The sequence below is a fragment of the Thermoascus crustaceus genome (genome assembly GCF_041956765.1).
Source record: "Thermoascus crustaceus strain CBS 181.67 unplaced genomic scaffold VTN00scaffold_10, whole genome shotgun sequence".
NCBI lineage: Eukaryota > Fungi > Ascomycota > Eurotiomycetes > Eurotiales > Thermoascaceae > Thermoascus > Thermoascus crustaceus.
The window spans coordinates 969,436-994,116 of record NW_027192536.1 but is presented as its reverse complement, the minus strand read 5'-3'; the positions used below and the strand labels follow the sequence as shown (position 1 = coordinate 994,116).

At 49.7% G+C, this 24,681-nt stretch overlaps 9 protein-coding genes across 9 annotated transcripts; 6 read left to right on the top strand and 3 right to left on the bottom strand.

Moving 5' to 3' along the window:
- Window positions 1–556: 556 nt before the first annotated feature.
- On the top strand, window positions 557–2,610 carry VTN00DRAFT_2696 (uncharacterized protein; the record flags this gene model as incomplete). The annotated part of the gene is made up of 3 exons (XM_069428936.1): window positions 557–1,036; window positions 1,094–1,367; window positions 1,430–2,610. The coding sequence occupies 3 exons, from the start codon at window positions 557–559 to the stop codon at window positions 2,608–2,610; spliced, it is 1,935 nt and encodes a 644-aa protein (XP_069283742.1).
- Window positions 2,611–4,496: 1,886 nt separating this feature from the next.
- Window positions 4,497–4,943, bottom strand: VTN00DRAFT_2695 (uncharacterized protein; the record flags this gene model as incomplete). The annotated part of the gene is made up of 2 exons (XM_069428935.1): window positions 4,497–4,701; window positions 4,903–4,943. 2 exons carry the CDS (start codon window positions 4,941–4,943, stop codon window positions 4,497–4,499), a joined length of 246 nt encoding a protein of 81 aa, XP_069283741.1.
- A 1,489-nt stretch (window positions 4,944–6,432) lies between these two features.
- Window positions 6,433–7,445, top strand: VTN00DRAFT_2694 (uncharacterized protein; the record flags this gene model as incomplete). The annotated part of the gene is made up of 5 exons (XM_069428934.1): window positions 6,433–6,605; window positions 6,661–6,784; window positions 6,879–7,159; window positions 7,241–7,290; window positions 7,372–7,445. The coding sequence occupies 5 exons, from the start codon at window positions 6,433–6,435 to the stop codon at window positions 7,443–7,445; spliced, it is 702 nt and encodes a 233-aa protein (XP_069283740.1).
- A 213-nt stretch (window positions 7,446–7,658) lies between these two features.
- Window positions 7,659–8,165, top strand: VTN00DRAFT_2693 (uncharacterized protein; the record flags this gene model as incomplete). The annotated part of the gene is made up of 1 exon (XM_069428933.1): window positions 7,659–8,165. The coding sequence occupies one exon, from the start codon at window positions 7,659–7,661 to the stop codon at window positions 8,163–8,165; it is 507 nt and encodes a 168-aa protein (XP_069283739.1).
- A 631-nt stretch (window positions 8,166–8,796) lies between these two features.
- On the bottom strand, window positions 8,797–10,913 carry VTN00DRAFT_2692 (uncharacterized protein; the record flags this gene model as incomplete). Its single annotated transcript, XM_069428932.1, has 3 exons — window positions 8,797–10,422; window positions 10,481–10,672; window positions 10,734–10,913. 3 exons carry the CDS (start codon window positions 10,911–10,913, stop codon window positions 8,797–8,799), a joined length of 1,998 nt encoding a protein of 665 aa, XP_069283738.1.
- A 392-nt stretch (window positions 10,914–11,305) lies between these two features.
- Window positions 11,306–12,318, top strand: VTN00DRAFT_2691 (mitochondrial 54S ribosomal protein uL15m; the record flags this gene model as incomplete). The annotated part of the gene is made up of 2 exons (XM_069428931.1): window positions 11,306–11,616; window positions 11,712–12,318. The coding sequence occupies 2 exons, from the start codon at window positions 11,306–11,308 to the stop codon at window positions 12,316–12,318; spliced, it is 918 nt and encodes a 305-aa protein (XP_069283737.1).
- A 1,593-nt stretch (window positions 12,319–13,911) lies between these two features.
- On the bottom strand, window positions 13,912–15,879 carry VTN00DRAFT_2690 (uncharacterized protein; the record flags this gene model as incomplete). The annotated part of the gene is made up of 1 exon (XM_069428930.1): window positions 13,912–15,879. The coding sequence occupies one exon, from the start codon at window positions 15,877–15,879 to the stop codon at window positions 13,912–13,914; it is 1,968 nt and encodes a 655-aa protein (XP_069283736.1).
- Window positions 15,880–16,925: 1,046 nt separating this feature from the next.
- Window positions 16,926–20,043, top strand: VTN00DRAFT_2689 (uncharacterized protein; the record flags this gene model as incomplete). The annotated part of the gene is made up of 7 exons (XM_069428928.1): window positions 16,926–16,953; window positions 17,042–17,392; window positions 17,999–18,151; window positions 18,200–18,273; window positions 18,320–18,686; window positions 18,736–18,884; window positions 18,943–20,043. The coding sequence occupies 7 exons, from the start codon at window positions 16,926–16,928 to the stop codon at window positions 20,041–20,043; spliced, it is 2,223 nt and encodes a 740-aa protein (XP_069283735.1).
- Window positions 20,044–21,399: 1,356 nt separating this feature from the next.
- VTN00DRAFT_2688 (uncharacterized protein) lies at window positions 21,400–22,091 on the top strand (the record flags this gene model as incomplete). Its single annotated transcript, XM_069428927.1, has 2 exons — window positions 21,400–21,674; window positions 21,737–22,091. 2 exons carry the CDS (start codon window positions 21,400–21,402, stop codon window positions 22,089–22,091), a joined length of 630 nt encoding a protein of 209 aa, XP_069283734.1.
- Window positions 22,092–24,681: the final 2,590 nt, after the last annotated feature.

Below are 24,681 nucleotides of genomic sequence, written 5' to 3'. Positions count from 1 at the left end.
CTACCCTGGTCGTCCAGCGGAGTGAAGAGGATCGCTGGACGAGGGATGATGTCTTGACCTCATCCTTCATTATTATCCTTTCTCTTTTTCTTCTTCTTCTCTTCTTCTGCTCACCTGTTCTGTATCAGAGCTCGTTCTTTTTGTCCCCTCTCTCATTGTCCCTTTATTACCCTGTGCAGCCAACTGCGCAGGTTCGATAGCGCTTCGTTATCCTGATATGTGAGCCTTGCCTGGCCTTGGCTCCTCCCCCTTCATTGCCCTCATTCCATCTGGCAGGCATGGTCTGCATTCACTAGAGCTGCTCGCTGCTATCCTAGTCATTGGACTGTCTCATTTATGACCCTTGGTTTGGACTCTCCCCCAACGGTCGTCCAAGCCACTGGACTCTTAATCGTCACTACATCCGTTCCCCGCTTGCGAACTGTGAAGCGTTACCGGATCCAAAACCGATTGATCACGGGTGACTTCTTGGTGTCCATGACCTTTGTTCGTGGAATTGCTCGCCTTTCACTTCGATCTCTCAGCGATCCTTCATCTCTTCATCCATCCCGCACCTATGCCTCCCGCTCTTGCCTCGCAACCACACCTCTCGATCCCAAACCCGATAACTCCGAATATACTAAATTATCAGTGTAAAGAAAGCTCGACGTGGTCTAAACAGCCGTCCAAGAAGACTCCGTTGGAGACTACTCACTGTACTGTTCCCTTCAGGGACGGTCTACCAACGCCTCCAGGCGATATGACTGGCGTGGCTTACAGCACAACAGCATCTTCCAACTATGCGGACAAGTCATACAGAGGCCCCGTTCACAATTACAGCAAAGTTACCACCATGCCTCACGCACATGTCGATTCTCTCCCCGCGTCTCCGACGCCGGTGGGCAAGAACCGGAGTTATGCTCCCGCCACAAAGGTTGCTTCTGCAACCGAGAAGGTTGACCAGAAGAAAAGCACGGGGAATTCGATAGCACCATATCTGCAAATCCCGTCATCAATTAACGATAGCAAAGGGAGTCTGGCAGAATTCGCTGCTCAGGTGAGAATTATCTGACAGGTCCTTCAGTTTTCAGGCAATTCTGACTTCGGATTTTAGATTACTTGTCTCTTCTGGTTCGAAAAGACCGCAAAATTGAAAGCTATTGAGGATCGAATTAACACCATTCCCTCTCTCGTTCCCGAGGCCATTCCCACGATTGGATTCCAGAAATGGGTTACGACCATACTCTCAACTACGCAAGTCAGCCAAAATGTCATCCTTCTGGCGCTTATGTTCATCTATCGGTTGAAAAAGTTCAATCCGGGAGTGAGGGGAAAGAAAGGGAGCGAATTCCGGCTAATGACGATTGCTCTGATGATGGGAAATAAATGTACGTGACTGAGTTTTTCCCCGATACCTTCAGTCCTTTATAACGGTTTCTAACTGTGGCAGTTCTTGATGATAATACGTACACCAACAAAACATGGGCGGAAGTCTCCGGAATATCTGTCCAGGAGATACACATAATGGAAGTCGAGTTCCTCAGTAACGTTCGTTACAACCTCTTTGTGTCGAGGGAGGAATGGACGCAGTGGCACGTGAAGCTTGGACTATTTGCGGACTATTTTGAAAAAGCCTCCCGCATGCCGATGGAGAACGAACAGGGCCCAACGACACCCGTGTTGCAGATTTCGCCAAATGCGATATCTGCCTCTGGTGGACCTGTCCGATCATCTTCACCGGCGACAAAACTGCCGTCACCTCCCGCCACCGGTCCTTTGCCTTCCCAGCAGAGTTGGAATCCGACTTTCAACGGTCTGCCTTATCAGACTTTGTCGCCTCAAAGGCAGCTTCCTGAAGCTGAGTTTCCAGCTAATAGGAAACGGAACTGGGATGAGCAGGTGGAAGAGCGCCCTGCCAAGAGGATGGCCGCATCAAACAACTATCCTCTTCCAGTGTCGACCTTGGCTCCACCATCGGTGGTAAATGGTGTGCCAACCCTCCCACCGGTCTTGACACCAACCTCCGTTCCCTCAAACGCATCTGTGGTGGCACCCCCTGTGCCACGTCTACCACGGCCAAATTTCCAGCAAAACTTCCAGCAGATCTCCAAACCGATGGTTTCGAACGTTCCTGCGTCTAGTTCTCAGCTTCCGCTACCAGCAGGACATGCAATGTCCTCGGTCTACAACCCCTCTACTACCTGGCCTCAGCAGCTGCCAACGTCAACTACAGTTGCTCCTGCGCCATCTGGCATTTACAACCCGTCAGTGGCGCTGCCAGACCCAGGAAGGAGGCAGAGTCCATTCATGGTGTCGTCCGCGACAGCATCCCCCGCACTATCCGCCTACTCCGTTCATACGCCGCAAAAACATCTTTCACCGTCCTTTTTGGCCAACAGGAATTCACCTTATCGGCCAGTTCGTGGTGTTAATACGCTCCTGATTCCTCCACCTTCCGGATCTTTACACCACCCGCGCAACCTATCCTTCGATCAAATGCACTATCAACCGCTTGGCAAGACAATAACCGAACGCAAGACCGGGGTGCTGCCATACCTCCACCATGAGGCATGGCCACAGGGTCAGATCGCGCAGCCCAATTTCCTCTCTGGGCAAAACTATTCAACCTAGGACTTTCCAAACGGCCGCTTCTTATGAATTTCCCATACGAATTGCAACACATTTACTCTTCACCCGCCCTGTATAGAATTCTGAACCGGTTATGACTTGAGCCACTGAGCTTCACGCTGAGTTAACCTACAACAGATGGGTCTGTTGGGTCTGTTTCTTCTTCTTTTCCTTCCGAGGCATCTCGGTATTTGAACCTTACTACGTTTTTTAACTCTCGCATGGATACGGCGTCCTGCATTTTCCTTTTATGTTAGAGTGGGTTCCTTATGCATCTTTGTGGATATTACGGGCCCTGGGCGACATAGGACATTTGTCGGTATCTGCATTTTCAGGCGTTGGGCTTTTTTCACGACAGAACCGGATGTCGATAGGACAGGTCTTTGATTGAGAGATCGCATGATACATTGGGCGGGATTTTTTTTCCTTTCTACGGGAATTTTTGATCTGTTCTCATCATTCGAGATTTCTACTCTCCGTGCAGAATGGTGCCGGAAGTTGGAATTCTGGTTTTCCAAGATCACGTGTGATATTACTAAGGAAGGGTTTACGAACGACCAAGTCGGATTCGGTTAGCTTGTTTAGCTAAGCAGTCACAGGGATGATGCGCGACAGTGCACCAATGAAATTTGGTGATACATGGAACATGATACCTGATGTCTTTCCAAGCTTCTTGTGCTTTTGTGTAGCTCAGAACGGAGTACTACGTAATCCCTGTAGAATGCAGTTGAACCTAACCTCAGCATGAGGCGGTTCATAGGCTTCTGCTCGTGACAGCACTCCAAAAAATTACGATCTGATCTGACCTCATCTAATTGGCCAAGCTAACCCGGCTCGTCTATGCTTTTTGTATGTACAATCTCTATAGTTGGGCACAAGTACTACCTACTTGCTAATTGGTTATTACTTAAGTTGAATATTCATTGTACTAGGTGGATGAAAATATCGTCGAGATTTGTAAGCCTTCCATTTCTGGTCTGGGTTTTAAGGTTTACCCAGTTACTTGTCCTGAGGGACGTAGTCCGTAAATTGATGATACAAGGTACCTATGCACTCACGTAACCAACCTCAAGCACACCACTTCCATTTAAGGGGAGGGGGCAGGTTACAAAATCGACGACGTCACATCAATTCCCTACTTACTTAGATGACTTTTTCAGCCTGAGCTACAGAAAGCGTCTATCTACTGTTAAATAGGTGTGGCTTTACGTAGAATTCCCATCTGTATGAGATGGAGTGACCGTAGTAATGGAATGCTTTGCAATCTGGGGAGAGGGAGTGGGGGGAGGGTTGTGCTTATGATTGTATACATTACGGAATACATGCATGATTCTAAGTCTATGATGAAGACAAGTTTCTCTTGATATTTTGATCGTTTTGAATAGGTAAACATCTATTCCTGAGCTGCGAGATCATCGTGTTGACAGTCCATTAATTCTTGCGCCGCCTCAAGCCCCGTACCGCGGACTTATCATACAACGGAAAACATTGCCACTAATGGCAACCAGGAGGGAATCGATAAATCTCCATTGCTCCAACGAGAGCTTGCCTCTTTGCTTTGAGGTCCTCTAGCTCGTTTCGAATCCGCTCTTCGATCAACAGCTACTCCGAGGACATCGACCACGTTGACCAATCTAGCTGATTTCCCTGGACTCAAACGCGCGGAGCTCTTCGTCGAATGATGCAATGTCATTTACAATCGATAGATGGTCTCAGGTGAGGCGAATCAAGGCAGCCAGGTTCGGGTCCGCCAGGTCGACATCTGATTTGATGGAGAATTTGCGGCATGCGAACTTAAACATCTAGGGTTCCTGTTATAAGCATCCCTCAATCCTTCATTCACGCCCTAGTGGATGATGATATGAATTTGTATATGTTTGTGCTCTCATTTACTTGTTCGCTGCATCGTCCCATCTGTAGTCGAGATCCCCCTTCACATTGTCAAATTCCTTCTTTGGCTCGCCGTGAACGATCCACTCGACCGTAGCGTTGATGACATCCTTGCCTCTGTTTCCGCGGGCTTTATCTGCGTCGTAAAATCCCCGGACGATCTCTCGTCCACTTGTGATTGGAACGGAGTGGAGGGTCGTCCGGCTGATCCGTCATTAGTACAACGGGCAACGAAGTCCTCTGCGGGATAGTTGCCTCGATTATGCGTTCAACTTTATGCAGGTCTATCTCAATCCACAAGATACCCCGTATGTTGAAGAAAACAAAACCCTCCGTTACCCTGAGGCGCTTTGCGTGCCCCATCAGATACCATCACTGTTTCAGCTCAAGTGCCTCACTGTATACACCTTTCCATTGGACTGCTGGAGAAGATGGAAAACGAACATCCTGAGATGCCGAACCAATAAAAAGACTTGGAATGCCTTCCCATCGGCTTGCCCGTCCATCCACCAAAAAATTTAGAGTGATTCTGTTCAGTTTAGATTGCTAGTGCATTGGATTATTATCCGGCCCATTTGCTTGCCGTAAACTGCCTATCTTTCAAATTCTTTTACCCTCTATGCTGGAATCTACAAACACGTCTAATGCCGAACGACAGTGGGCTTCCCAAAGACTCTCATGGGAAAGCTTGTTAGAAGTCGTATATGGATAACTGATACCTAGTATATCTAAACTAATGACTTGATCCCATTCATTCCACGCGTAAGTTGCGCAACATTTGACTGAGGATTGAGTGTCAGGCTTAAGAGTCTATCTGACCATGCTCCAGTCAGGGGACTTAATGGACTCCGCACTTTCTCTGAGAAGGAAGAATGGGAGAACCCTGAGGAACCATTTCGAGGAATAAGAGCGCTTTCATCATGGGCTACATGGTAAGGATGGGTCGACCACCTATTACTACTACCTACTTATCTAAGGTACCTAAAGTAGCTAGAACGGCAGATAGCCCGAATTACAATACACACGATAGTGTGCCATGTAGCATATGGAACATTCGACAGGGATGCCTTAGGTATTTTTCCGGTCGCTATAGCTTGTTTTTCAGGTGGTCCCCCCTCAACAGATTCCCGATCCCTCCCTCCGTCACGGCTCACTAAGAGTCTAGTTTTCCCTGTAGCCATTGATAGATAAGGCCGCCTATAGAGCAACGTTTCTGGTCAACATGGAACAATTTGTCAAAGTCAATCAACACATGTCATAATATCAAGGCCGCAACGGTAGTCCTCACGAGATAAGACCATGGAACAGATTGCTGATGTTCAAACATTGCATGTGACTAGAAACAGAAAGTGTGTGCTTGTTTCTCAGTTCGGCTGACGGGTAAAGTGTCGAAATATCTATTCTAGCAGCCGACCTATACCTGTCTATCGTTTCGTTTCTCACATCATGGGTCTCTAGATCATGTTGAATAGCTGGTCAAATCCCCCACTATGCCAGTAGACGCTGGGATTCGTGGGCTTCCTTGGAGCGCCTTTTTTGTTATGCTCATATATTCTCTCTTTCAAATTCAAGACATTTGGCAATACATAAATACTACATACAAGAGAGTGGAGTCGTTCCATATCATATGTTGTCTCATGAGAATACAAAACACAGTACCTATCATTGGATAAACGGCATCTTCGTTTTTTTTCCACTTTCCATTCCATTTTAACAAGCTTTCTCCAAGCATTTGACGACATCCATTGAGAAGATGAAATGGAAAAAAAAAGAAAAGAAAAAGAAAAAGAAAAGAAAAAGAAAAAGAAAAGAAAAAGAAAAAGAAAAGAAAAAGAAAAAGAAAAAGAAAAAGAAAAAGAAAAAGAAAAAGAAAAAGAAAAAAGAAAAAAGAAAAAAGAAAAAAGAAAAAAGAAGAAAGAAGAAAGAAGAAAGAAAATGGCAACGACAAAGCCTCGAGCCCTCATCTTCGACCTCGGCGACGTGTCCATCAACTGGTCCCCATCCAACTCAACCTCCATCTCGAGCGAGCTTCTGGCAGAATTCCGCTCTTCACACATATGGCACAAGTACAACTGCAGCCAGCTACGCGAAGAAGAATGCTACGCCCAGTTGGCTGAACGCTTTTCGGTCGATGCCTCGGAAATCTCGCGGGCTTTCTCCCAGGCTCGAGACTCTCAGGCCGCTCGATGAAACCATGACCGCCACTATTAGAGATCTTAAGGCCGCTCACAAGGGGCGCCTACGTGTGTACGCCATGTCAAACGTTTCTCGCCCCGACTGGGAGATTGTCAGAGGTAAGACCGTTTGAGTGGTCGCTGTTCGATCACGTCTTTGTGTCGAGTGAACTCGGCATGTGTAAGCCTGAACTTCAATTCTACCAGCGCGTGGTGGAATCTATCGGTGTGTCTCCGAAAGAGATCGTTTTCATTGATGACAGGGAGGACAACGTGCTCGCAGCGCGCTCCCTTGGGATTCGAGGCATATTGTTCACGGATGCGGCTAATGTCCGGCGTCAGTTTCTGAATATTCTGGCGGATCCAGTCAAGCGAGGAAGAGCATTCCTGAACGACAATGCCCAAAAGCATTACTCCGTTACAGACCAAGGTGGAATAACGGTCCAAGATAACTCACAACTGTTGATTTTGGAGGCTACTGGAAATCTGTAAGAAAATGGCTGTCTTCTCTGGGGGTCTTAGGAGGAGGAGGAGAAAGGAAAAGACTGCTGACGCATTTTCGTATGTAGGCGTCTTGTCACGTTTGATCATCCGAGACGGACATGGAACTACTATATAGGTTGGCAATGCACCTTAAGTGCCGTGGATAACGGTGAAAAATCAACATGGATAATGTGCCTAGGTACTGAATGAAATGCAGGAGACCGTCCCTTCAATCCGGACCATCTCGACGACCTCGACACGACAGCCCTTGCCTTCGTCACATTGCCCTGAATGCCGAAGAAGCCCATCTATTGCAAATGACACGCTGAGATACAGAACTTCCGATGGTATCATCAGGGTATCTATGCTTCTCTCTTCTCCTGCAACGCAAAGCAAATGATGCAAGGAATTTGTGACTTATACTATTATTACTACTATAATCAGGTATACTTCGTCGAAACCCGTCTCCGAACCGACCCAGTCGTATGCATCAACATCATCCGGATGTTCTACCGCTATGGCAGAGGAGACGAGCCCGACCTCCAACCCACCAAGAACTGGATCCGCCGCGTCCTGCTCTACGGCGCTTATCTCGACGGCACCCGCTACTACTATTCCCCGGACGTGTTCCTGTTCTTCTTCTCCCGCCTCCTAGAGGAGAACCCGGACTCGGATATCCACCAAGACACGGTTCCCCTGCCGCGGGAGCACATCCAGAAACGCATCAATGCCGACGGCGACGCTATGGAACTCGCGATACGCATCCTGGCGTGCTACTCGCTGGGGATCCGCCACAAGATTGATCTGACAAAGCAGTTGAGTCTGCAGCAGGAAGATGGAGGCTGGGAGATTGGCTACCTCTGTCGCACTGGGAAGACAGGGAGTCGGTTGGTGAACCGCGGCTACACGATCGCGCTGGCTGTTAACGCTGTGGGGGCATTGTTGACGACGCGGGCTTTATCCAGGAATGGGATACTGATAGATGAGGGCTTTGTAGAGAGCAATGCGTAATAACTTGACTAATTGGCATAAGAATGAACTTTTGTCAACACGAAGATCTAGCAGCTCCAGGATAGATATTTATTTTATCAAAAGAATCAACGTAAACTTGTTTTCGTCTTTGGCTGTACTGTAGGGATATGTTGTAGCACATGGACCTAGCATCAGTAGTCACAAGACAACTCCGTCTGCACCTCCTGTCCAGTTGGGTTTTACAAGGTATGTACATTTCACCATGTATACAATAATCATATGCACAACCACTTTCCCCCAGGTCATCAAGCATTTCATCAATACGCCCCCATCATTTTTAGATCGCGATATATTGGGAGCTAAAGGACCCAGGGTACGTATGTACTTCACACCGGCTAAGGAAGGATAAACACGAGAAGTGATAAATACATCCACATTTCAAATATTCACAGAAAATGATATAAAAAAGATGCAGAGAGTAAAGATAAAAGGATCACGAAAGGGTATCCTCTGTAGAAAGAACATCTTTAAGATTAAGATTAGACATCAGCTCAAATGTCTATCTCTCGGAGTAAAAACCCGACATGTCGTAAGCGATATGACATGGTAAAGGAGATTATCACTCAATCAGGTGAAGATAGAGTATAGCTTCCTGGCCCGTCTTTTTCTTTTAAATAGTATTCCAATTGAGATGAGGCGGTGACTCAGGCATCGGGTGCTTTTTGTCAAAGTCGTCCAGCTCGCTCCCGTCACCACTGTATCCGATTTCGTCTCGGTTGTCGTCAATGATACGGCCGTACTCGAGCAGAAGGCGGAGCATGTAGATCTCGATGTCTTCGTCACGAAGCACACGCTGCGCCCAGTTTCTGCCTTGCATTGCGATCATCTTCCCTTCAAAGTCATGCTTGCGAACGTAAACATTATTATTATTTGCATAATTGTCTGCCGGGTTGGTTTTAAAACCGGTACCAATCAGGTAAGTCATGATCGAGTATAGGTCGTCGTACCGGTTATCCAGCGGGATGAAATGCCGCCAGGCAAAAAGTCTCGAGTCGTGCCATTCCCGGAAGATAGTCGCCTTGATTCCGAGGGATTTGCTGAAAAGGAAGGCACGCCACCTGCCAGAGAAACTGTGGCCATCTACGTCGACCAGGAACTTGTCCTTGAATTGCTCTGACAGCGTAACGGCCTCCTTGAAGGTCCATATATCTTTATAGAAGGGGCAATCTCCGGGAATGCACCCCCACGCGTCCGTGAATCCGACATCAAAGTGCTTTTTCGCAAAGACAGACGGCTCGAAGTGACTGAAGTTTTCGTACTTTCCTTTTTCTTCGAAGGATTCGGTGAGAATCTTGACCTCCTGATCGCTCATCAAGGTGCTGTTGGTGAGCATGACGAGGCGTTGGCGGTGCATGCGCTGCCAATTATCTTCGACCTGGACTCCGCCAGACGTGACACCGCGCCAGATGAGAGTATCTGCCTTGTCCTCCCACTCATAATCGTATGTTTTGTCGTAGACATAACGCGGGTCTTTCAGAATGTACATGTTCGCGGGGAAAAGAATATCATTGTTGACATTGACCTTGCACTCGCTGAAAACTGGAACGAGACGCTTCGATGCTATCATGCTTGACGCTGAGTAGAGGAACCCATGCTGATCCTGGATGGCGGGGCCAACGGTACAGAGATCGGTGGAGAGGTTGAAATTGGTCACTAAGCCTCCAAGCTGATGCTTGTACAGAGCGTCGGCATCCTCCACGGTAAGATTCTCGTTGCGGGCGGGAGACTCAGGAGGGCATGCGAGCTTGGCGATGTCCATGTACTGTCTTCCAGGGTAGGGAAACCATTCCGGGTTCGTCTCATTATCCCAGTCGCCAGTTGGCTCTTCAAAGTTGAGGAAATGCCCCATATTTTTAGTAAAACCGTCGCGAGCATCGGATTTCATCTTCCTAGACCCCTGCTCGGTTGCTAGCAGCTCCTGCAGGTCTTCGAACGGCACCACCACCCGGGACTGATCGAGACGATTCACGGCAATGTCCATGTCAGGCAGATACTTCACGAACCGTGAAATCAACCCAGCCAAGGTCTCAGAGCGCCAACTCGGATTCGTCAGGTTGACAACCTTATTGTCGCGAATGTGTATGCCCGCTATTCCATCATCGGGATTTTCCTGCAACTTCGCGGCCATCTTCCGAATGACCTTAGGATCAATCGCCCAGAACGGTCGCAGATCGTCCATGATCTGCTCAAAATCGTCGATATTGTGGACATTCCTTTCACGCGCAAACTTGTACCACTGGAATAGAGCCAAATCAGAATCGCGCAATACATCCCATGACTAAAGGGAGGCCTACTTCCTTAAAACCCGGGGGCGGATGTCTTCCATGCTTCTCTCTGTATTTTGCGACTGTTTCTCTGAATGTCTTCGACCGGCTCTCTTCGTACTTGCGCCACTTCTCATCTGCTTCCTTCATCAGCCCCGCGATTGGGTGGGCATCCTCCGGTTGGTAGGAACCCTCGAAATCAGAGCCATCGCTCGTTGGAAACTAGGCCGCATTTTAGTTGGTCATGGCCCCCTGGTAGATGCGCAACAAGGGCGATACGTACTGGGATGGTGTCATAGGGACGGTCGCCTCGAAGCGGCACCTTGATTATCGTTGACTTGATACCCGGTGCATCGGAGAGGACGCCAATATTCAACAAAACGATTAGAATGCAGACGGAGGCAAGCGCAATGAAAAGAAGCCTTTGCTTGCTCCCCCGTAACCTGCGTTCGAGATCCAACATCCTGGGGGAAGACCCCGCAAGGGGGGCACAAGCGAGCGCGAGGGCCTATTGGGCGCCCGAGGGCGTAAGCATTAGGGACCTAGGGTCAGGGATCCACTGGTATGGGACGCCTAGCTGTTTCCAGGAAAGGGAATCAAGGGATGAGAATCCTCTGGCTCATCCTGACGCAAGAAAAGAGTGACTAGAACGTGGTGCGGACCTAGGATAGACGAAAACGTCGACAAAGGGACGGACCTCCTTGCATGGTCGTCGCGCGGAGCGTTGAGCCGCGGAGAGGGAAAAGAGGCTGCACGTTCTTCCGTTCCGGCGAGCGCCGCAAAGATCTTGGATACACATCGGGATAGCCATCGTCCTCTGCACTCCAAGACATATCTTATCTCCCCGCCATCACCATGCCTCCACGGCTGTCTGCGCTGTCCGCGCAGTTGCAGCGTCTTTCTCTCCAGATCTCGTCGCCCTTGTCCTTCTTGCTGCCCCAGCTGCAGCAGCAGAGCCGCAATGCGCACATCTTAGCCTCGCTCTCCGACACCCCCGGCGCCTACAACAAGAGGATTAGAAGAGGTCGAGGTCCTGCGTCGGGTAAGGGTAAGACCTCCGGCCGTGGTCACAAGGGTCAGAAGCAGCACGGCAAGGTGCCCGCTGGCTTCAATGGTGGTCAGACGCCGGACATCGTCGTCCACGGCGAGCGCGGCTTCAAGAACATGTACGCTGCCCATATCAAGGCAAACTCTTGCCAGAATGCCACGTTTTCCGTCACGAGACGTCTATTTTCTGTGTCTAACTGATCCGCGTTCGCAGATTCTCCCTCGACCTGGCCCCCGTCAACCTCGATCGCATCCAGGAATGGATTGACCAGGGCCGTATCGACCCGGCCCGCCCCATCACTGTCCGCGAGCTGGCCCAGTCCCGCTGCATTCACCAGGCTAAGGACGGAGTCAAGCTGCTCGCCCGCGGTGGAGAGAACGCCCTGAAACAGCCCATCAACATCATCGTCTCCCGGGCCTCCCAGTCCGCCATCGCCGCCGTCGAGGCCGCCGGAGGCTCCATCACCACACGGTTCTATACCCGCGCTGCGATCCATCGTATCCTTCGGAAGGAGACCCATCCGTTCGTCTCGATGGCCTGGACGGCCCAGAGCGGCAGCGAGGCGATCAACAAGGCCCTGGGCACAGAGGAGATCTCCGAGTCTAAGATCATGAAGGAGATGGGATTCCGGTATCGTCTGCCCGACCCGACGAACCGAAAGGACATCGAATATTACCGTGATCCCGCGCACAGAGGCTACCTCAGCCACCTGCTCAAGCCGATGGAGAGTCCCAGTCTGTTCTTCCGCTCTCCGGCGGACAGGAAGTCGACGGCGGGAGTCAAGAAGGAGAAGACGCTACCGGAGAACAGACTTTGGTAGGAGCAGCTATCCGGGTGATTTCGTTGTCTCGTCTCGTTCCATGCGTTCATGTATTATCATATTGGCCCTTTACTTTTTTGAGAAATGTAGGTATTACTCCACGACAATGCCATGTGACGTGTACCAACAGGAAAAAATCCCACTTACGAAGTTATGTCATTTAAACTCTGCTTCTAAAAATTCTACTTGTCAAAGCTGGACGTACGCAAGGCTACCTAATACCCACTGTAACAACTCTGCGGAGCCATGGGTACAACGATCAGCTCTCCAAGGAACATCAACAAACTTACCAGCCCCCCTCCTTGAGGACTGTCCTCGGTTCTGAACTAGGGCCTACAGTTTAGATGAATCTCCGAGAGCTGAACGGGACTGGCTAGCATATTCGGATACTTCTTTGTAACATGTATAGTATGCTACTGTTGTAATATTTTATTATTCTAGCGATCATGAGATCCTGTCGCACATCATGCAATCCACGGACACTCAAGATCCAGAGGTCTGAGAGAAAAATTGCAAACAAGATTTTCATGTTAAATAAACAAGAATAAATGAAAGAGGGAGAAGTCATACAGAAGACATCTGGAAACCAAAATCGATGGTTTAAAGTTCTATCAATGGCTATAATTCTTGGAATAGGGTACTTGTTAAATTCAATTGGAGGGGAGAAAGTGGGCTTGCATTCCTAAGGGTATGGAAGAAAATGAGCGGACTGAAGCAAGCAGCCAAAAAAGCCCCTCCAGGATGCTCTGGCGAAGTCGTCTGTCTATGCTTTTATACGACCTTCACTGAAGTGACAAAAAATTAAAACCCCGAGAGCCTACCGGGGCCCATTAAGGCTAGATAAAGGACTAGCAGTAGCAGAGCAGTAGAGCAGCAAATATAGGTGTAAGGATCTAGTATCCTCACATGCCTCCATGAGTACTACCCATAGTGCCTGTTGTCTGACATCCGCATCGAGAGAGAGTAGAAAAAAAAGTCAATGCCCCTGATCATGAGCGGTAATGGAATAATATTGGAGTATAATGAAGCGACTGAATATCAATGTCCCTGTGCTGTACGAGTCGTATTACAGTACAAAAGGGACCGGAAACCTGTCCAATCAATTGACTCGGAGGTAGACGTAGAAGACAAACGAAATCAGTAATCCACGCCAGATGAGACCTGGCAACGTCTCCAGATATGCCACCAATATATCGTGTAGATGGAAATCGAAAAATTCAGACAGAAAGCCGGTATCAGAGAAAAAAAAAACGCCATCCCTGCTACCACGCTGAACACCTATCGCTCAGCGTGCCATCAAGACCAGAACGAGAGGGGTTTCAACACAAAAATCGAGAGACGGACATGGGTATCTTTGATCGTCAACAGTGAAAAACAATAAGCGCCTGAAAATCGTAAAAAGCGCCTAAAACGATCATCGCCACCAAGTCCAAAATTATTCAAAGCCGGTTCCGAAACCATGCCACCCCGTACCACCGTGAGGTCCGCAAAAAAAATCATCCTTATACATATATTCATAACATGCAGATGTCCCACAACATGCGCAGAAGAAAAGAGTAATGAGCGCAAAGAAGAAAGAAGCGAAAAAAAAATCTAGAGCTTCCACGTTGTGTCATCTGGAGCCTCCGCGCTGTCGGAATATTCCCGCAACCATCGAGAGTTCAGAACGTCTCGAATAGTCCACCGCTTATCGGCATCCATCTCAAGGCAGCCCTTAATCAGCTCTAGAGCATCCTGGCGATCCTGAATATCCTCTGGATCCGTATCGCCTCCTAGAACAGCATCCCTATTCCAATGCCCGCCGAGGATGTTTGACTGGACCCGTGGAGAAAATGCATCTTGGAAGGGGCGTGAGCCGACGACGACTGAAAAAGCAACAACCCCGAATGCCCATATGTCCACCGCCGGATCTATGACACCACCGGGGGAGAGAAGCAGTTCGGGGGCGGCATACTCCAAACTCCCTGCAACGCTTGTGCTTGTGACAGAAGGGCCGATGTTCTTCGGGGGAGGACGGTCTGCTGCGTTGTCATACGGATCTAACGTGCCGCCTCCGTTATCCGTGTTCATCCACTCTGCCATCCCGAAATCACATAGAACGAGATTAAATGACTCTGTACCGTCGGGCGACTCCACCGGATCCAACAGGCAATTTTCAAGTTTGATGTCCCTGTGTACGATTCGAGCGTCTTCGTGCAAATACCGAATAGCAGATGCTAACTGGTAACAATATTTTTTCGCGAGCCGCATGTTGAGGCCGCGACGATTCGCACGAACCAAGTCAAAGAGGGTGCCGCCAATGGCGAGTTTGGTGAAACAAAACGTAGCGTAATCCGTTTCGTAGACAGCGTCAAGAGTAAGGACGTGAGGGTGGTTGAGATACCGCCAAATACGGACTTCATGGTCAAACTCCGCCTGGACTTGGTCGTTCTCCCTCTCGTTCTTCCCAACCACGTTCTTCCTAACAATCTTAACGGCCAGCCGTCTGGTTTCGCCAGTTTCCTCGACTTTAAATGCCTCCTTGACGGTACTGAACCCCCCATAACCTATCCGCTTGCCCAGGACATAATCTGTTCCAACCATCTGGCCCTCATCGTCAGGCTGCGGAGCGGGCTCTTCGCGACTACTCCACATGGATAGGAACGCGCTGGCTGGAGATTTGCCGCTCGAACCTGTCGATCGACGGGAGCGCTGACGCATTGAGCTCCGCAGGCTGCCATTTCGATCAAACGTATAGCTTCTGGGCTTAGTACCAAAAGGTGTCGATGCGCCACCAGACCATAAGTTTGGATCATCAAGTGAAGCTGACCGTTGTCCTGGTGGAGAAACAGGGAAAGGTGAAAACATATCTCTGGAGCCCTCTGGGGGAGTCCGCAACTCCTCCGTGAGGGGAGATGCAGTGGAAATCGAAGTAAGAGATGTGGGACGATCGAGCTCGGAGCTGAAAGAAACATCGTTCTCATGGCCTGACAACGAGCCGGCACGAGGATTTCCGGTCGGAAAATGGCGCTGCCTCTCTCGCCTCCCAGAACTAGAATGCAGGCCTCTGTCCCCGGCATCGTGATGTACTTCATCCGACCGAGACTCGGCTTTCCTCAGCGCAGATCGAATCGGAGGCCTATAGTACGCCTGATTTCTCATATTAGGCTTCCCAGGAGGCTCACCGATTGTATGGCGGCGGCCAGAATCGATGCTGACCTCGGGATTGAAGCTGATTGAGGGCTGTTTTGCCCGAAAGAAGCTATCGAGCGGCGAAGGTTGAACATCTTCCGGCTTGTGAGAGTAGCCGATGTCTTCTTGGTGGAGACTGGTCGTATGGTCATCATGACGAGGGACGGAAATTGGAGGCGTTTCGGTGTGTAGTTCATTCAATATACTGTCTCCATCAGTGTCGCGATCGTCAGCCCCCGGGCATTGCGAGATGTTGGCATAATCTCCGTCAATATAACTCCCATCCGTTCCTCTGCTTCCATGGTTGCGCGCCCAGCCGGGATTCTGCGAACGTTGGAAGGTTGTGTCGATCTTCAGACCTGTAAGAGCTTCTCTCTCAGCATGCGCCATGCCCTCGCAGAGAGCACGTAGACGCCAGCGAGATGGTAGTGCACATTCAGTTTAAGTATAGATTCGTTACGTGAACCGATTATCAATCAAGACGTTACAGTAAAGAGCGGTGGGTTAGGCAAGATGTGCTTGTTGTCTTGTGTTCTGGGGGGAGAGGTCGAGGATGGCGTTGGAGGGGAACCTGAGCCGAAAGTGATGATGTCGTCGACCTCGAGTCGAACTGTCGATCACTCCCGGAGTTGGCAGAACCAGTGGCCAATGAAGATGCTGGCAGAGTCCGGGATGAAAGCCAGATGGCAAGGGAAGAAGGGGAGGGATTGTTATACAGGACGTTGTCAGGATGGCGGGAGGAAGAGGGAGGAAAAGCAGCGGCGGGCGCCGACGAAAGGCGCGGAGAGCCGGCATTACAGAGCATGCCGATGGCGGCGAGGGGATCGCCCTCATCACGTGACGCCGCTAGCCCTCTACCCTTGCCCTGAGCCCTGGCTCTTGGCGGAGCTTGGCAGACTTGGCGTGGGGGTCAGCGCGGCTACTCAGGGGCTCCGCTTGCCGCGCGCAAGGGGCGCTTGTTTGGGGTCCATGGGGAGCAACACTCCTTTCGGATGTCCAACAGGTCGGGGCACCACGAGGATCTCGCAGGGCTCCAGATCGTTCGGAAGATAAACTCAGCATCTTGTCCCTTACGACGGCCCCGCGTTCGTCTTATCACTTTCGCGCTCCTTCTCTCCGGGATGCCCGTGTTGTAGGCTGTGTCCTGCCGCGTTGTCCTTACAGCTAGTCGACCGCCCGTCACCGTTCCCTCCGTCATTGCTTAACTACCCTCGTTTACTGACACCCTAGCCGCCGATCCTACTCGTTTTCCTTTCCTTCTTCAAGGGTTGACTTTCTATTTTCGTTCGAATACTTGCAAGAGGGCCAGTGTACCAGGTGTCATTGCGCCGTCATTGTTCTTCCTCGATGCTCCTGTCCTCCCCGTCGCTCCTTGTTGCGATCCTTGCTTCGCCTTCCCTTCGATTGTTTACACACTCCTTTAACGAGTCGCAACAATGACTAGGCCTCAGGTGGTCCGACACGGTACGGAGAGGAGTTTCAGCCCTTCCGCCTCCTACCATCGCTATTTGATCGATAGCACGAAGTTTATTTGCTGATGTGGAGATTATAGATACCATGGAGCTTCAGAACCACCAGACACCATCGGCTCAAGACCATGCCCGACAACCTACGCGTCCTGCCCCTCTGGGCAGCGGCCGGTCTGCGTCCCATCATGCGGAGCAGGATGCGCGAGGTGAGACGTCGCAGAGTCCCGATCGCCTGAACGTCGACGACCACGGAGTCGATATCTATGATGAACCGGAGGAGATGACCGCTGAGACCGGGACGAATGACGGTCAGAATGGACAGTACAGCAATGGCATGGGCACAGAGGAAGGAGAGCTCACAGATGGTGAGGGCGATGACATCCTTGATGATGATTTGATGGATAAGATCTCGAGTTCTCCCTCAATAGATGATGGTGGGTACCCTTCACCGATTGCGCAGCCTGTTCGCCTGAATTCCTTGACTCCAAAGTCACATTGTACCCGTCTGTTATCGGAACCTCTCGTTTTGGATGAAGACAGCAAGTCTTCATTCTTCTTTCCTTCGCCACCAAACTTTTCTTTGTTATTTTTGCCTGAACACCGCTCCCAATTGCGTGCGCATCGCCATGAGCGCGGATGCCACGCGAGCTATGACACTGAAGGTACAGTGGAGCAAAAGCAACAGGGCAATGCAAGGTCTCAAACCACCCCCTCCGGACCCGGAAGTAAGGGAATGAGTCGTTTTGCCGAAGATTTTGGAGAAGACACGGGTTCTAGCTCCGACAATGATCTGGATAGCATTCGTCTCTTTCTTCCCGTGGATGACCCGCTTCTGGACAACAGCTTCGACGATGTCGAAGATACACCATCGCCCTTGAAGTCTCTTTGTAAACTCAGAGAAAAATCACATGTCCCTTTTTGCGGTCCATCACCCTCAAATACCCTTAATGATGAAGATGACATTGAGCCAAGCCCTTCCTTTTCGGACGATCTGCCTTTTTTTGACACAGGCTGGGGAGGTCAGTGCTTACGAAAAACAGAGGACATCGATTTTGAGTTTGTGTATGCGCTGCATACCTTCGTCGCTACCGTCGAGGGACAAGCAAACGCAACGAAGGGAGATACAATGGTTCTCCTTGACGATAGTAACAGTTACTGGTGGCTTGTCCGAGTTGTAAAGGATGGAAGCATCGGTGAGTACGAGTTTCGCCTCCTTCACCGACACGACTAACACACGGTAGGTTACTTACCTGCTGAGCACATTGAGACTCCTACCGAAAGGTTGGCCCGGTTGAACAAGCACAGGAATATTGATGTACGCTGTCCACCGGTGATGTTGAAGCGTGTTCTAATGTCATTAGCTCTCTGCAACGATGCTTGGCGATAACCCGGAGAAGTCGAAAAATCCACTGAAAAAGGCAATGCGTCGGCGAAACACAAAGACTGTTACTTTTACATCGCCCACTTACTTTGAGGCGTCGGACATCGAGTACTCGACTGATGAAGAACAGGGCGAGGGAGAGTACCTTGATGACGAAGATGAGACATCCCGCGGGGAGACGCAGGATTTACAGGACGAGACCCACAATGAGAACATCGTTGTGGAACCTCTCAGGCCAAGACAACACAAGAGAACAGGAGAGTTTGAGACTGCACAGGAAAGAGAAGATCTTGACCGCGGAAGTCCGGAGAAGTACCAGACAGGTGAAGAGATATCCGACGGACAAGGTAAATTGTTGTTTCTGCTTGGGCGATAATTTGCTGACTTTCGTTCCAGCGGAGAATCCGGTCAGCAGATCCAGAAATGGAACCGTGCGGGATTCCTTCTTTAAAGATGACAGTGTCGAGACAAAGAAGATTTCCTTGACGCCTAACCTGCTTCGCGATGACTCTAACAATAACGGGCTCTCTAATGACACGAAAGAGGTAATCTTTCCTTGACTTGCTATTCATCCTCGAGCAGCGCTGACATGATCACTTAAAGAGCCGTGGTAGTCTCGAGGCAATTGACAAGGCTCTCCAACCGGATAAAGTCAAAGACGACAAGAGACGTAAAGAGAAGAAGCCAGGAATGCTCAGCGGTCTTTTCAAGAGGAAGGATAAAAAGAGCAAAGCATCGGAAGACGAGATTGAAGAAACCGAGAAATCTTCGGGAGAGTCATCCCGATCCTCGCCACAGCCGAAGACGTCGTCGGAGTCGTTGTCGCAGGAGTCTCGATCTTCGAAGCCTCAGGGACCGCAGCGGCAATCCAGCAAATTGCAGAAACAGCCCCCTGCTGAAATATCTGTACTGATGAAAGAGCAGCAAGAGGAACACACGGCTCAGAAGTCCCCCAACAATGGCAAAGATGAGCTGTCACCAACAAAGGAGGACTTCGGGTCATCCATCCGACAGGTCGTTTCTCCTCAAGGTGATGATGTCCCGCAGCCACTTCGCCTACGATCACCGGAAGTAACACGCGAAGCTGTTGCCTCTCCTCCATCGGAGAGATCGAAGGCCAGCACAGAGTCGTCTTCACCTGTTAAAATGAACCAGCCGACCGATTTCCAGGTCAGACAAACGGAAAATGCAAGCCGGCAAGACACGCAGTCCAGATCTGTAGTGTCTCCACCGCTACAGTTCCAGCAGAAGACGGTTATAGACAACCAAGAAGCATTGTCTGAATCTCCGGTCAATGTCTCACCATTAGACGCTCAAGGTCAAATGGGCCTGATGGGCGATGCGTCACCACAGGACGAGCCTCCTGTTTCCCCGTTATCTCCATCGTCGTCTCCCGAGCTAGTGGATGAGGGTGACCCCAAGCGCGACGATGGGACACCGGCGTCGACACCGTCTTCGTCAGCCAATACTCCCACATGGAGCGATGCTAGTCTGCGTTCTTATCTCGACGACGAGAATGATATTCGCGACCTGCTTATTATTGTGCACGACAAGTCGAACGTCCCTCCAGCTGGTCCGGACCATCCAATAACAGGTAGCCTTTTCAAAGAAGAAAGCAAGAGGCTCAAGGAAATGACGAGTCAACTCGATGAAATGCTGGCGAACTGGATATCACGCAAGCTTGAGAGTGCGACCCCTAAATAAACTGCCAAAATCCTCATTGGAAAGCCTCCTGTTAGGATCGGTATCGAATGCGTGGGATTCCAATTGGTGTACGTGTAGCATGGCATATCACAGCTCGACCAACTACTTTTCTCGGAGATCTGGGTCCATAGCGTCGCCGCGACCGTATGCATCTGCCTGCTCGCTACGTTCTGAACTAGTGTCTGTTCTCTTGCGCTCAGTCGTCTGTCATCACAAGTTTCACGATAAGAACGATCCAACGAAATCATCCGGTATATGAAGCCTTTCAAGCTTACGATGTGCTGGACGCGAGAGCTTCTTTTCTTTTGTTTCCACAGTTTTTATTGCCTTATTATGCAACACTTACTTTCTCTATTCCGGTGAGCAGAGCAATGGATGCAACCCGGCTAGCTGACCCCCCATCCCCCTTTCCCTTTCTTGTTTGCATGCATTCTCATTCTATACCGGGTCCACATGTCGGGATTCTGACCGCACGGGCCCCTGTCTTATTTCAATAACTTTCGGAGAGAACTGGCACGGCACGGCATGGCACAATATTGGTTTTCAGGCGTCTATTCTTTCAGTTACACATATTACCCGGAATACCCCCCCAAGGCTTATATATCGGTTCTTTTCTTCCCTTTCATATTTCTGGGTTATTAGGAGCGTTGATCTCCTCGCGGGGTCAAACGGTCAAGTTCTGGGATAAGTTAAATGTCAAACCAAGCCTGTGATTGCGTCAAAACTCCTCAGTCCTTTTCAGTGATCTGTAGCGAAGATTTATCGAGTTGACCGTATGTCCATCTGAGGTAAGGACCATCGAGTCTTCACCGCCAGGCCCCATTTCTGAGCTACTTGTCTGCATGCCTTTGGGCACCGCCTGCGTGATATCCGCAGATCTGCGTATCTCGACCGAGGTTGCAAATGCCGTTTGAATGCCCCCACAGCCTCTGGTGGATAGCTCGGATTGAAGTACGTATGCAGAGAACGCTGGCCGAACTGGGGATGCGGCTGCGAAATGACGACATTCGATGTCAGTAGTGACTGTGACTCAGATGTTGATCGGTATATCCCTATGACCAGGTGGACTGACGGTGTTGGCACGGAAGCGTCATCCTGCGGGTACCTGCTGCGCCACTCCAGCCACAACGGCGCGCGGCCTGACTGGGCTCCGCCACAGAGAGTGGCGCCGTCAGCCACGCCGACACGGGCCGGGTGGGTCATCCGCCCGTGGGCTGCGCGGGGCCCGATTTCCGCTCAGGGCCTTATATATCTCCCCCGTATCTTCACCTTTCCAAGCCACACCTCTTCTCTGTATCTCGATTTAGTCCTTCCTCATTCTTGGGCGGTCCAGCATCCAGAATATATTTTCTCATCATGTCTGATCCGTACAACTCATACCCTCATCATTATGCCCCCCCTGCCGGGCCAGGCTATCCGCCAAGCGGCCAATACTACGACCCGTCATACCAAGCCCAGCCGCAGCCGTACGGCGCATATCCACAGCAGCCTCCTACTCACGACTCGAACCATGCCTACCAACAACCTTACCAACCGCCAGTGCCATACCAGAGTCCACCGCAGCACGGTTACGGGGGCGGCCAGTTCGGCGCTTACGATGCCAGCAATCCGCAGGGCAACATGGGATACTAGTATGCTTTCGTCTTTCTTCACCTATACCTTTCTTCTCACAGAATACTAATATACTTCCCAGCGGCCAACCACCCGCCGACACCCGTGGCTACTCTCCATCTCCCAACCCACATCAACAATATCCCCACGACCCCAACAACCCCCATCATCAGCCGCAAGGCCCATACGGCGAAGGAGCTGCTCCCGCAGACCCGAACGCGGCCGAGGGTGAGCGTGGTCTAGGAAGCTCTCTGCTCGGAGCCGCCGCGGGCGGCTACCTCGGCCACAAGAAGAACCACGGCTTCCTTGGCGCAGTGGGCGGTGCGATCCTGGGTAATGTCATCGGCGACAAGATCAAGGACCGTAAACATCACGGCCACCACTCCTCCGGACATAGCAGCTATGGGGGAAGCTCGTATGGTGGTGGCAAGTGGTGAGATGATCTCCGATCTACGATCATGTCATCTGCACCGCAATGATTTCTGACTCCCTGTTGAACGGGGGTTACCGACTGCGCTATGTCTATACCTCTTAATATTGTCTACATGCATGCTGGTCATTTGATATGCATCGTTTTGTTATGAACTGGTCTGTTTGATGACTCTGGATTTTAATGATACGATCAGGGATATGGGGGTATCTGTTATGTCTTTCATCCACTGTATACCCTGTATATACCAGGTTGTTGGTCATGTCGATTGGGAAAGGCTAGATATATAGATACAAGTATATATATTTTTGCTTATAAATGAGAATTACTGTGCTCATCTACCAAACTCGTTTGATGGATTTTCAAAATAATGTGGACAGCAGGTCTTTCTATCTTTACCTCTGAACTGGGTGTGTCATAGTCTTAACTAGTCAATATTGTCAAAAAGGGTAACCAAGGCCATCTGGTACGTGGGACTAGCGTTTCACAAGTAATGAAGAAGCGGTCAAAGCAAACTCAAGCCAAGCCTTACTTACCTAGTTTTACTCCGTACTGCTCCCAAAAAAAGGCCCCAATGGATTCAGCAAAAAATGGTGCTTGACTTGAGCCACCACGCAGACCTGTTCACTGCGTTTCTTGCAAGTCTTTGGAACATATATGTAAAATCCTGATACCTATCCGTAATTGAGACGAACTGAATAGTTGGATAGCAGAACCGAGAAGTCATCCAGAATCTCTGGCGGTGGCTCTTGACTGAAAATCTCAAACGAATTGATTCCATATGATTATTTTGGTCTTGGGATAACGATAACGTCTCAACAAGATAAAAAAAAGTCAAAGAGCCGTTTAGCCGCATTTCTGATCCACTACTCAGCCAGCCAGAGCTATGAAAGTCTATATACAGCACTGTACATAGAAGAGCCAAGAGCCAGCCCAAGATACCCCACAGCATTGTTGGCACCTTGAACGATTTTTTTTTTGAACTATTGAACTATGGCATCCGATCAGATGTGCCTCTGTTGTTTTGGAAAGCTACATAACTTACCTAGGTAATCCAAGGTTGTGTTCAATTATCATTGGCCAAACGAATGTCTAGATTCGACCGGGAGCTAGTAACCTCGCAACTATTAAAGTCGTGGCTTGCATTAGTGTCTACACGTGTATTGATTGGGATTTTGTTTTCTGTATCCTATCTAAACTAACTTTCTAGACCTATCGGAGACTCCACATTTCTAGAGATGCAGACGTGGATCGTAGATCGCAGAAACAGATCAGATCTATCTACTTGTCTTTCTTTTCGTGATGTTGATTCGGATACTGGCATTTGGCTGATACCGGTATATATAAATTCTCAGGTCCCTCGCCTTAGGGCATTGCTCCTCTCCGTCATTCATTATTATTACTGTTGTTGATATTGTTCCAGTTACAGGTTTAGCTCTCGTGGAAGGCGTACCTAGCCTGGTGCCCAAGGACCGGTTGCTGGTGTTCAACGAAGCCGCTGTGTGAGTTCTTGGAGTGTCCGGTTCCCGATGAGCCGTACCCGTTCGAGAATGACACGGGTGGATTCGTTGACAACCTCTATCGGTTCAGGCGGCGGGCTATAGGGAACGTTCTGAAGCGCTTGCGAAGAGGCCCTGCTGCTGCTGTCTGGGTGTTGTTAGCTACCTTTGCGGCGGCGTGCCTGTATAAGTTCCGTGCTAGGTTTCAGATGCTGTTCGTAGAAGTGTGATGGCAGTGAAGAGTAGTAGTATCTCATTTGCGTCTTGAAGATAGATATAAACTGTATGATTATGAGATGATTATTATTATTATTATTATTCGCATACTGTGTACATACCTTTTATACTATTGCTTTGTAGTCTGCCTGTCGCTAGCTCTATGTAAGGAGCTTGGGAGCCGATGTTCAAGAAACTAGCAGTCTTGATTCGCTCGCACTATGTATAAAAGAACAATACGGCATAGTAAAATTTGAAGAAGCTGCTGACTGTCTAATAGATGATGTGAGCCAGGCCATAGTGATATCACAAGTTACGACTGAGGTGAAGATCCATTCCAGGCAGTTCGAAACAGGTGTGGTCTCAAGCAGCTTGTTCATCCAAAGAACCAACTACGCCGGAAACACATCGGTTCAAATTTATTTCTGGAACAAACCATCTCTGTGAATCTGACTACCGAGCACTATTTTGTCTATGGCTGGGCAGCAAGCTTTATAAGCGCTAAGGGAGGAGAGACGAGATCGGCATTCTTCGAGACCAAATCACCAAGTTCAATTGCCACCCCCTCGGAACTTGAAGTCATAAATATAGGTAGTTATCCAGCCACATCATACAAGTTGGTCACGCTAGTAATAATATTTCGGTTCCAGGCACCGACCGCGGAAGTGGTTGAAACGAACCACGCCAAGCGTCGAAACAGATATGACGCACATCTCGTTACAGAATCCACAGACTACCCATAGGACAAGGGACGACTTGCCACCTACCAACCTAGATACAGACGAGAGTCGACGGCGATACGCGATGTACTCCGTATCTCTTTGCTCAGTCCACTTGTCCTGGGAGACAAGCCATATCCTGATACAAGACGGTTTGGTAGGT